The following is a 12,572-nucleotide window of genomic DNA, read 5'->3' as shown; positions in this document are numbered from 1 at the left end:
AGCAAGAAATACAGTTAAAGGGCATCTGTCAGCAGATTTGCACCTATGACACCGGCTGACCTGTTACATGTGCACTTGGCAGCTGTGTTGGTCCCATGTTCATATGTGCCCGCATTGCTGCCTCTTCATGACCCACAGTGGACGTGTGCAACACTATCCTCGGTGAATATGTTTCGGCTGCTTGTAGGCTCTGCTGGCCTTTCACAGGGGAGGCAGAGATGGAGCAGTGGGGGAGCTGTAAGTAGGAGCTGAGGTGTAGGAGCAGACAGCAGTGCGCACGGTGAGTGGGACTTGTGGCTCCACTTGATGCTGGCTTGTATTTCTACGCTGGCAGCTTGTACACTTTCATTTTTCACTATTTCTGTACTGTTAGAGTATCAGATAGTACTCGTCGAGCAGCATTTAGGGGGTCATTTACTATCAGAAATGCACCTATATTAGGCATATTTCTGGTGCAGATCTACCGCCAGCTAAAGAGCTTATTAAGACCGGCATCTAAAACACGGTCATAATAAATGACCCCCTTAGTGCATTATTGTACTGGTGTAGCATGGTGTACAAGTCTGTAGTCTATTGTACTGATGTAGCAGCATACAGGATATTATTGTACTGGTGTCGCAGCATGTTAGTGTTAGGGACCCATCTGCAGAAGCCACCTTGATGCCTGGTAGATGGGCCCAACACACGTTTGATCAAAAATGTGCACAAAGAGCTTCTATTTTTTTTTTCATTTATAGTAGGTATAATACCACTTTAAATTAGAATGATCCATTTTTTTCAGTTTTATTGTTTGTATGTGAAATGTTGTGCTGCCATACCTTTCTTTGTTTGCTTGCAGCATACAGTGTAGTATTGCACTGCTGTCACAGCATACAGTGTAGTATTGCACTGGTGTGGCAGCATACAGTGTAGTATTGCACTGGTATTGCAGCATACAATGTAGTATTGCACTGGTGTGGCAGCATACAGTGTAGTATTGCACTGGTGTGGCAGCATACAGTGTAGTATTGCACTGGTGTCGCAGCATACAGTGTAGTAGTGCACTGGTGTCGCAGCATACAGTGTAGTATTGCAATGGTGTCGTAGCATACAGTGTAGTATTGCACTGGTGTCGCAGCATACAGTGTAGTATTGCACGGGTGTCGCAGCATACAGTGTAGTATTGCACTGGTGTGGCAGCATACAGTGTAGTATTGCACTGGTGTGGCAGCATACAGTATAGTATTGCACTGGTGTGGCAGCATACAGTATAGTATTGCACTGGTGTCACAGCATACAATGTAGTACTGCACTGGTGTCGCAGCATACAGTGTAGTATTGCACTGGTATCGCAGCATACAGTGTAGTATTGCACTGGTGTCGCAGCATACAGTGTAGTATTGCACTGGTGTCGCCCCCTGGAAGAAGCCGCCGGGTGAAACGCGCGTCTGGGAGTCACTGGAGTCTGCACCATCTTGCGGTCTGTACTTTATATTGCTTTGACCTATTATCCACTGCGGCACTTAGCCTGTTATGCAGTCCTTGTACTGTTTTGACATTGTTTAAATGGACCTTAGCCCTAATGACATGTCTTTGGCCCGATTGGTGGATTTGCTACGATATTTTATATGTATGTATTGCTTTTTGGATGCTTGACTTAGTAGTTGCTTCTGCGTAGGATCCCTTTTTTAACAGCATTGATGTCATTATGATTTGTTATTTATGGCATAAATAAAGAGTATTACATTTTCTATTATTTAGTGGTGCGTGTTTATATTGGAGTAGTGTGGCACATGTTCCACGTACCCTTCTATAGCCCTATGTTTATAGGTGGATTGATAGCATACAGTGTAGTATTGCACTGGTGTCGCAGAATACAGTGTAGTATTGCACTGGTGTCGCAGCATACAGTGTCGTATTGCACTGGTGTAGCATCATAAAAGTGTAGTATTGTACTGGTGTCGCAGCATACAGTGTAGTATTGCACTGGTGTCGCAGCATACAGTGTCGTATTGCACTGGTGTAGCATCATAAAAGTGTAGTATTGCACTGGTGTTGCAGCATACAGTGTTGTATTGCACTGGTGTAGTAGTACTGTTAGAGTAGCAGATAGTACTCGTCGAGCAGCATTTAGGGGGTCATTTACTATCAGAAATGCACCTATATTAGGCATATTTCTGGTGCAGATCTACCGCCAGCTAAAGAGCTTATTAACACCGGCATCTAAAACACGGTCATAATAAATGACCCACTTAGTGCATTATTGTACTGGTGTAGCATGGTGTACAAGTCTGTAGTCTATTGTACTGATGTAGCAGCATACAGGATATTATTGTACTGGTGTCGCAGCATACAGTGTAGTATTGCACTGGTGTCGCAGCATGTTAGTGTTAGGGACCCATCTGCAGAAGCCACCTTGATGCCTGGTAGATGGGCCCAACACACGTTTGATCAAAAATGTGCACAAAGAGCTTCTATTTTTTTTTCCATTTATAGTAGGTATAATAGTGAGGAGGCTCTCTGGCTGACACTATTAGTGAGGGCTCTATGGATGACACTATTAATGAGGGCTCTCTGGCTGACACTACTAGAGGAGGCTCTCTGGCTGACACTATTAGTGAGGGCTCTCTGGCTGACACTACTAGAGGAGGCTCTCTGGCTGACACTATTAGTGAGGGCTCTCTGGCTGACACTATTAGTGGGGCTCTCTGGCTGACACTATTAGTGGGGCTCTCTGGCTGACACTATTAGTGGGCCTCTATGGCTGACACTATTAATGAGGGCTCTCTGGCTGACACTACTAGTGGGGGCTCTCTGGCTGACACTATTAATGAGGGCACTCTGGCTGACACTATTAATGAGGGCTCTCTGGCTGACACTACTAGTGGGGGCTCTCTGGCTGACACTACTAGTGGGGGCTCTCTGGCTGACACTACTAGTGGGGGCTCTCTGGCTGACACTACTAGAGGAGGCTCTCTGGCTGACACTATTAGTGAGGGCTCTCTGGCTGACACTATTAGTGGGGGCTCTCTGGCTGGCACTATTAGTGAGGGCTCTCTGGCTGGCACTATTAGTGAGGGCTCTCTGGCTGACACTATTAGTGAGGGCTCTCTGGCTGACACTATTAGTGAGGGCTCTCTGGCTGACACTACTAGTGAGGGCTCTCTGGCTGACACTATTAGTGAGGGCTCTCTGGCTGGCACTACTAGTGCTGACTCTATTAGTGTAGGTTCTCTGACTCTGTTGCTTCTCTACCAGTTGTCCTTCCTTGGACCACTTTTGGTAGATGCTGTAGCCAAGTCTCCTATCCATCAGAATTGGCTCTTTTAGAAGCCGCTTGGATCCTTATGCTTGGTCATTTTTACACATTCCCTTCCAGTTAAATCACCCCACCTTGACCCCTAAGTCACTCCCTTTGCCTGGTACAAAGAAGTGCCTAAAACATATAAAGTGGTGCAAGGCATGTATGTCACTTTCTTGGTGCACCTTGAGCCCAAATTCTCCCTTAATGTGTCAGCCACAGGCTTTGAAGCTCTTCTCCAGAAGAAAGAAAGAAAACTCTATCCACTGCCACCTATAATGGACTATCTAGGTAAGTACTTGATGATTCATTTTTTTCTGCTGTGCACTTTCATATGGGGCAGGACTTGATTCGTTTTCTTGAATACCATCTCTAATTTTGTATCACCAGCCTATGAGTATATGTAAAAATAGCAAAATCTGATATATAGAGAACACGCAAGTCCATGATGACTCTTACCTATATGCTGTGCACAGGTGTCACAATACTCGGCATATAAGGACTCGAAGCAGTTACAGCAGTACGGACGTCCTTCTTTCATGATGTATCTCTGACCACCAAGCACTGTTTCACATTCAAAGCAGCAAAAGTGTTTCATATGCCAGTGTCTTCCCTCCGCTTCTGTACATTCGTCTGCAAAAATAATCTAACAGAAGACCAGCAATCAGGATCAACAAACCGATAAGATAATAGTCAGAAACACATAATTAAGGATGCACCTTTAGCTTTATAGTGGTTGGAGCTCCATTGTTTTTGTTACAGGACCCCAAATACACTGCATAGACATAAAGTAAAAAAAGATAACATTCTGGCTGTAGATAGAGCTAGAGTGTTTACCGCATACTGTTACATTATTGAGTTCAATGTATAAACTGCATGCAGTAAGCTCCAAAGCTCCCTCTAGTGGCGGCTGCAGGTAGCCTGAATTTATAATTTAATGCTATGTCTATGCAGGGAGCTCTGTGTCTGAAAACTGTGAAATTTCACTTCCACAATCATTATTATTATTACTATTATTGTAACTATTACTATTATTATTATACTTACTATGGATATTTTTTTTATTAATTCCTTATATCTCCCCACACAATCAGCAGTCATGCTAGAATTTACAGCTCTCATCAAAACATCACTTTATTTTTCATTCCACTGACACATTTCACTTTAGGGAGAAACCACAAACCTCAATACACAAAAAAAGTCCTCAGCACATGTCCCCGGGGCTCTGCTTAATCCTGCTTTATCCTATCGAGGGACAGATTCGGGGGCGAGCTGTAACATTCGGAGGTGAGAAAAGACAGCGGCTATTTCTCACCATCTCACCAGCACATATATCAAGTGAAGAATTTCCCAGTACAGCTGTGTAGACTGCGACCCGTGGGCATTTATACACCATAACACACCACAGATCAATACTGATGTAGTGCGCGACCTGCTGCAGGGAATAGCAAAACCTTTCAATAATGGAGAATTTTGTGAAACAGGAGTATTTTTTTCACCAATGACATGAGTTATTATATGGCTGAGTGAAATGTGGAAGAATATTCCTGACCAGCGCTCAGACACAAAATTCTCAAAATCTTCGATACATGAAAGTCCTAGTGCCGGCCTCTTCTACCAAGTGCTTTAAAAGTTCTATTTTGCTATTTTTTATTTTTTGCTTGGTGTTCAGGAAATCCATTAATGGATGAAGCTGATAAGTTTTTTAAAGGAACACTCTAGGTTAAACTAATGCATTATATAGCTAGTGCAGGGGCGGAGCATAAACAGAATATATATGCTCCACCCCTGAGGTCCTACACTAGTTGAACAGGGTGTGTTCCTTTCACAACAAAACAATGAGAGGATATTACAACGGCTTGTAGACAGTGATCTCTTCTAGGAGGTTTTTCACTCGGGTCATCTCCTTTTTTTACGAGCCCTGTTAGGTCATAAGAAGGTAATAGATAAGGGGGACACCTAAAATAGGCACCGATTTCCATGGGCAATACGGAGCACTTTAAAAAAAAGTTTCATATGTTGCACAGTGCTTGTGCTTGGTATTGCAGCTCAATCTCATTCACTGGAAAGGGGTATAAAGGCCATGTGAGCAATGGAAGTGAAATCACAGGTTGAGTATAGAGGCCGCACTGCTTGACCACTCCAAAGAGAGGACCGGCAAACACGGGCAAAGTGGTGTAAAGATACGGATAGAGACTGCGCTGATCCCCACTCACCTCATCACAAGCTGCACATCGGGGTTTCAAGCACTCAGCATGATGTCTGCCGCAGTAGATCTTCCCATCTTGATAGAAGTATATAAGGTCGACCAGCAGTTCATTGCATATCGTGCATACGAAACACTGCGGATGCCAACAAATGCCGTGCCCGGCTCTAGAGGCAAAGACGGCTATGTCCCCTCCATTAATCTGTCCTCCACACTGCAAAGCAAGAGGCAACCACGGTTATAAACATAGGAGGAGCAGAAATTAATTCCTATTCATAGCGGCCTCTCATTCACCGATGATATATAACTATTAAAAATGGAATAGTGTGTGGACCTCATGAACCCGATCAAACTATAAACTGACCTGGACAACCAGGGAGGGGAACACCTATAACGTTCTCAGGCTTCGGGGCTAACTACCATGTGATTTCTCACCGATCATGGCTTCTGGGGCCATATCTCTACAGAGCCATATTGAAAAAGGGTACGGCCCGTGGCGCAAGAGAACAACCATGCTCTGCATATTAATAAACAGTATGAACACCATTTAAAGACACAGCAAATGAAAAAGAAAAAACAGGTCAGAAAGGGTTAAAAATAACAAAGAAGCTCTAGCCACCTCCAACAATTCTCCGTCTTTGCTAATCAGAGGCAGGACAAGAAGCGGAATGCAGTGGGGATTGGAGTAATGGCGGAATATCAACAAGCTTTTTTTTTTAAAGGGGTCCTCTCACTTCAGCAAATGCTATTTATCATGTAGAGAAAGTGAATACAAGGCACTTACTAATGTATTTTGATTGTCCATATTGCCTCCTCTGCTGGCTAGATTCATTTTTCCATCGCATTATACACCGCTAGTTTCTATGGTTACGACCGCCCTGCGATCCAGCAGTGGTGGTCGTGCTTGTGCACTATGCAAAAAAAAAGCTCTGACCACTCTGGTGGCCGGGACCCATAGGAGCGCACATAGGCCGGGGCTTTTTTCTATAGTGCGCAAGCACGACCACCGCTACTGGACTGCAGGGCGGTCGTAAACCATGCAGTGTATAATGTGATGGAAAAATGAATCCAGCCAGCAAAGGAGGCAATATGGACAATCACAATACATTAGTAAGTGCCTTTTACTGACTTTCTCTACGTGATAAATACCATTTGCTGAAGTGAGACAACCCCTTTACATTTTTAACCCTTTTTGACCAATTTATTTTGAATAAAACTAACTGCCCAGAAAGCCCTTTAAAAATAACAGTAACTGGTTCATATTATCAACTTGCTCAATGATATCCGGAGGAGTCTATCTCTTTCCAAACATTACACGTTTTTTATTTTTGGTGGAGTTACCTTGCAAAAATCAACATATGACCGCTCTCAAAGGAATCGTTCATCTCTTATTCCATGAGAAGGCTTTATTGGCAGCAGGCTCAGCGGCCATGCTGTAGATTTCATGAATGCACTAGGATCCAGCTCAAGCTGACACAATTGTATTTCTCATTATTTAGCCGTACAGGTCATTAATTTGCTCCCAGGGAGGCTGTTAGTTTTTTTGTTGTTTTTTTTTATCCAGAGCGTCTGCATTTAATAACGCAAATTGCTTAGCCTTACGAAGCCGCGCTGGATGTGATGCCTCGGGACTTATCTTCCTCAGGGGGCCTGTCCGGCCAAATACGATAAAGAAGGCTCGAACGTCAGTGTCTCACATGCCAAGATTATAGGAGGAAGCAATAATGCTCTTATGTAAAAAAAAAAAAAAAAGACGCTTAAAAAGGATAGAGAAATAAAACGGGAACAGTGACTAAACTCTTCGTCGCTTGTATAGCAGATGAGGCCTTCGCCATAGAGCAGAAGTAATTAAAACCGTCATAAAACCCAATGTAAAACTGCAATAATATCAGTGCCGAGCAGTAAAAGGTAAACTGCGGATGGAGCAGAAATGAGATCGCCGCGGTAAAACAGCATGAAATAAAACCAGATTTACTATAGAATCCCAGCTCTGATACATTGTTACGCACATTATGCAAATTGTTTTTAATTGCAATGCCGGAATATATATTTTTTTTAAATTAGAAAAAGTAATATAAGCAGATTATGGGCTTTAGAAAACGTCGGGTCATTTAGTAATGTTCTCGTGTCGCCTCTGACTCTAATTTATGACTTGATAACTAGATTATTTTTTCCAATTTATGTGTAAATGTGACAGCGCTAAAAGAGGAAGGATCCAGAAAATATGTATACAGCCCCTGGGTGAGTCAAGTGACACCCTACTGGAGCATGATATATAACATTGTTCTATACCCTCACAGTGATCACCTAAACGTTCTTGAATACCTCTAATTTTGTTAAAGAGGATCAATTATATTTTCAGTAAATATTTGCATTTTCATGAAAAAGGACAACGCTGGACATTATTTTTTCTTAAAACTTCGTCATCCTTTGGTATCCCTCCTGGAAATGTATGGGTGCCACCATATTCCCGTTGTGTCCCTACACAGTCTGACACCATCTGATTGGAGTGTGTAGGGAAAAGAGAAATGATAACACCTCTTTGACAATGTAGTCAGGTGGCATAACTACTGTTAAGGGGGCACTTAGGAGACATAAGTACTTTGTGGGGACACAAAGGGGGTATATGTGGGGGCACTAAGAGGGCTAAGCGGGATTGGGGCGCGCTATGTGCAACACTAACCTAGTCCTTCCGTGGGCTTTTCAAAAGTTGGGAGGCATGAAGATGGTTTATTACGGTAGGTACAACAATACATTTTGAGGCCTGAACCGTTTTGGACCGCTTGTGAGAGCCCTGAACGGATCTCACAAACGGAAACCAAAATGTAGACTAAGACGCCCATCACGTCTATACAAAACAGACCGTTTAGACTCCATTATCGCCACCACCATCATCATCACCCTCGAATTCTAAGGTTCCTGTTACATGGGCCAGTAACGAATGCCAATTGATGATATACTGTACAACTCAATCGGTGCTCATTTAAAAGGGCCTTTCACATAACCCGATGCAAAGTGAATGCGGGAGGAATGATCCTTATTACGATCATTTATTCTCCAATCAGTTTGCATATTGTCAACGGCACATCCTTGCTAACATGTGGCGATGTGCTGCTGCCAAAAGAATATATCTGGTACCACATGAAACCTGACAAAACAAGCGTTTATTGGTTGATCAGCGGCATGTTTACACAGGGCAGTTATCGGGAACAAGCGTCTGCATAAACGTTTGTTCCCCATAATTGGCCCCTGTGTAAAAGGGTCCTAAGATTAGAGACCCAGTATTAACTAAATGGCCAATGGGGTTGAACAGGATTAGAACAACATGGCTGCAACAGCGCCCCTCCTGTCCACGGGCAGTGCCTGGTACTGAAGCTCAGATTCATTGAAGGGAATGGGGCTGAGTCATATACAGCCCATGGATAGGGTTGGCAAGCAATGAAGACATTGCTGTTTGGTCTCACAAATGTCCAAACCAATGGACAAGAGCCAGATCCAAATCATTTACTGTCCTGTAATCAAATATGGAGGGAGATAGCGGTATAAAACACCACACTGCTTTACCTGTTCACAGATGGCTCCTGTCATGGTGACGGGAAAAGGCCTGACATTCCCTCTTCCCAAATTCTCCCGTTTTCTTTGGTTGCTGAACAGCTTGAGCTCCCTCTTCTCTTCCTCATCCAGAGAATTGCAGTAGCGAACCTGCAAGAATGAGAAAGATTTCAGCTCTCGAACCTACTGCAATTATATGACTCACTCAAAATCAAAATTGAATCTAAAATATGAATCTAAAACACAATTGCAATGCAATATAATCACCAATAAAGGGGTATTCTCATTATGCGAATTATCCTCTATCCATAAGACAGGGGATAACTATTAGATCATTGGGGTTTCCACCACTGGTAGCCCCCCCCCCCCCAACGATCATGAGAACAGGGATCCCCTGCACCATGGAGGTCACCAAAATGAACGGAGCATGCGCACTGCTCCATTCATTTTTGGGCTCATTCAGACGGCCGTATGCTGTCTGCAAAAATGCGGATCCGTTTTTTTGGGGACAGTTCAGCATGTCCGCAAAAAAACGGATTGCAACACATTTTTTGCTGATCCATAGACTTCAATAGGGTCATGTCCTGATTTTCACTGACAAGTATAGGACATATTTAGTTTATTTTGACGAGCAATGCAATGGAAGAAAAGGGCCCCATAGAAGTGAATGGGACAGCAGCTAATACGCAAAAAAAACGGATACGCATTTTTGCGGACAGCATACGGACGTCTGAATGAACCCTTTATGGGAGTTCTGGACATAGCCAACTACAGCAAAATGAATGGAGCGGCTGCGCGCATGCCCAACTGGCCACTGGTTCCAAGGGATATGGGGTTCAAGTGAGCGGTGGAAGTCGCGGTGGTAGGACCCCCATCAATCTAACAGTTATCCCCTATTCTGTGGATAACGAATACATTGACATAACCAGAATACCCCTTTAACCTGATCTAAGTGCAGTCTTACATTGACTGGTAACTCACAGTTATTAGCGTGGTTTTCTAGTTTCGAAAACCCATTGTCATTCATAAACCCTATTAAAAACTAAAGGGCGGGTCTTCTGTTTCGGATCCTCATCTCTTGGCCAGAGTGGAAAGCTATTACAAAAAGTGTCTCCCTCTGTCTGGAGGACCCGTCCTGTCCTTCATTACACAGACAGCCCACTGATTTGAATGACGCTGTGTAATGCTTAGTTTTCCCTGTGGGGGTGCTGCAGGAAAACTAAACACTTCCAGCCAAGTTTCCCCACAGATTACAGCTGATCCCGGGGGGACCGAGCAGGGGGATGCGTGTTATCAACCAAGAAACCCTTTAAATAAAAATAAATTGTCCAAATTGGCTTGTCTTGATCAATCTATTTCCATGACTGTAGATGGTCAGGAAGGAGAGGAGATGAAATACTGTATTGTAATTGGCTGGGTCTTGTTCATGTATCAGCTGGGACTACATCCTTGTTTCCGAGTCTACATTTTCTCATGATGAAGATGAAGAACGGACAGTAGTCTATTGAAAGCTGGTCAGATCCAAAAAGTGTCAAGGGCCAATATAAAAAAGTATGAAGCATGGCCCCTACAACAAGAAGAGGGGAGTATAGCATGTCCCTAAAAACCTAATCAGACCATCCCAGGCCTTCTTCAATAAGAAGGAAGGGTATCGAAACTGATCACTGGTGAGTGCTCAGATTATTATATTGATTACAGAGCTTACTGCCCTTCGGACACCATTAAACACCACCAGGGAGTGCTGACCTCTTCTGCCTCTCAAAATATTTATAATCAATAAGACTGCTGTTGTGGGTTTTATAGAATAATCAATCAGAAATCCCAGTGTGATGTTCCTCTCCACATCTATGCCAAGCTAGATTTATGCAACTCCTTTCCACCAAGCTCAACTCGTGTACGTCTTCCCTTAAGGCTCTGTTCAAGTACAGTGTACTACTACTACCACAATCATGGAAAAGTTACCATAACACCTATATTGCTCTAGCTCTAATTGCTATATAGATGCATCCCATTGCAAGGTGTAAATAAATCTGAAGAGATCCTGAGGACTCCTAGACTAGTTCACTTAAGTCTTTTTGTTATTTTATAGACCCTGCATTTGACAATGATTATAACATGTGGGGTCACCTTCTTGTGGTCCTATAATGATCATTCGATATGGTTTCGTTCTAGACGTGAATATCGATATGAATGGAATCTGAATTTTGTATTTGATATTTTTTCAACCTGACTTCAGCGCTGACTAAATTTATTTCAAAAATGGAAAAAAAACATGACTTGATTTTGACAATAAATGGAAAAATCAAGCACATCATAAATCAAACCTGGGATGCCCTCTCTAGGCTACATCTTGTCATCTGCCAGATTTGGGTACTATAAGGTGATGAGGGAGGAATGGGGGGTAGCTCGGGACCCTTCAATTCATAGACTTTGGCTTTTGAACACCATAGGGTCCATGACTAAAACCAGCAGCTTCCTTCACAAGCAAGTTGCCGCTGTTGGACCCACAAACTCAAATGGATGTGTCCAAACCAGAAGTTATACAGAATTAGCAAAAAATAAAAAATTCTGTCAAAAACAGCACAACACGTGACCACAGGTTGTATATGGTACAGAAACTCAGTACCATTCTCATTAAAGGAGCGGGAACATCAGACACAACAAAGAAGTGTGGCACTTTTTCTTAAAAACAGCAACCATGTTTTATTAATCCAGGACAACCACTGTAGGCAATGGGTGAAATGCATCTTGTGGGTTAGGTAAATGGTAAATGAAGCAGACTTAGATAAATAGTGGGCCTCCAGCTGTCATGGAACTACTCACTCAAGCATCTGTGCCTTCAGCACACCTCCCAACATATCGGGGGTTAAAAAGACAATACCTACATTAGGCATCTTATTTGGTATCACATGGCAATGTGTCTAAACCAACAAGGGATCAATTTAAAGTCAAATCTGTTTCGAGACACTAAGCATTGAAAATACAGCTGCAATAAGACATCATGCGGGCTTTCACTGCTGAGAAAATGTCTCTCAATGATTCATACTAACAATTTCCAGATAGAGACTGTGGCTGGAATAGAGAACCCAGCTGCTTATGGCCAATATCATAGTCACACCATCATTAGTTCTGGGTGTTTCCACAATGTGCAAGAATTACATCAAGTATGTGCTAGTGTCTTGTCCAAATAACCACCAATCAGATGTCATAGATCATTTCTAAGGACGGCCGCAGACAAAATACACACAGATATAGGAGACTTTTACGTCACTTTTTATCACTGTGATAGGTTTGAACATCAAAAAACGATATTTAGTGGATCCGCTCATTTAAAGGGCTTTTCTGGGAGTTATAGTCCATCAGTATGAGATGATGGAGTTCTAACTCCTGGTGATCAGCTGTTGGAAGGCCTGTGGTGCTCGGGCAAGTGTTGTGGCCTCTCACGTCCATCAGTCACATAGGCTTCCTACAACTCTGTGCCATTCAATGGGATTGACCTTCAACACCAAGAACAGCCACTATACAATGCATGCC

At 43.1% G+C, this 12,572-nt stretch overlaps 1 protein-coding gene across 4 annotated transcripts in view; it reads right to left on the bottom strand.

The window, feature by feature from the left end:
- The window catches only part of PRICKLE2 (prickle planar cell polarity protein 2), a 254,775-nt gene that overhangs the window by 27,286 nt on the left and 214,917 nt on the right, over positions 1-12,572 (bottom strand). For all 4 annotated transcript variants that reach the window (XR_005774187.1, XM_040407100.1, XM_040407101.1 and 1 more), the window contains 3 exons: positions 9,051-9,188; positions 5,497-5,700; positions 3,740-3,926 (listed from right to left, as the gene is read on the bottom strand). Coding sequence is in view for 3 of the 4 variants with exons in the window: in XM_040407100.1 (XP_040263034.1) it covers positions 3,740-3,926; positions 5,497-5,700; positions 9,051-9,188 (529 nt within the window). In the remaining variant the exon portion in view is untranslated. The remainder of the gene's footprint in view (positions 1-3,739; positions 3,927-5,496; positions 5,701-9,050; positions 9,189-12,572) is intronic.

This window comes from Bufo bufo, chromosome 9 (genome assembly GCF_905171765.1).
Source record: "Bufo bufo chromosome 9, aBufBuf1.1, whole genome shotgun sequence".
In the NCBI taxonomy this organism is placed as follows: Eukaryota; Metazoa; Chordata; class Amphibia; order Anura; family Bufonidae; genus Bufo; species Bufo bufo.
Note: the sequence above shows the minus strand (reverse complement) of the source record. Positions and strands in the feature narration are given on the sequence as shown.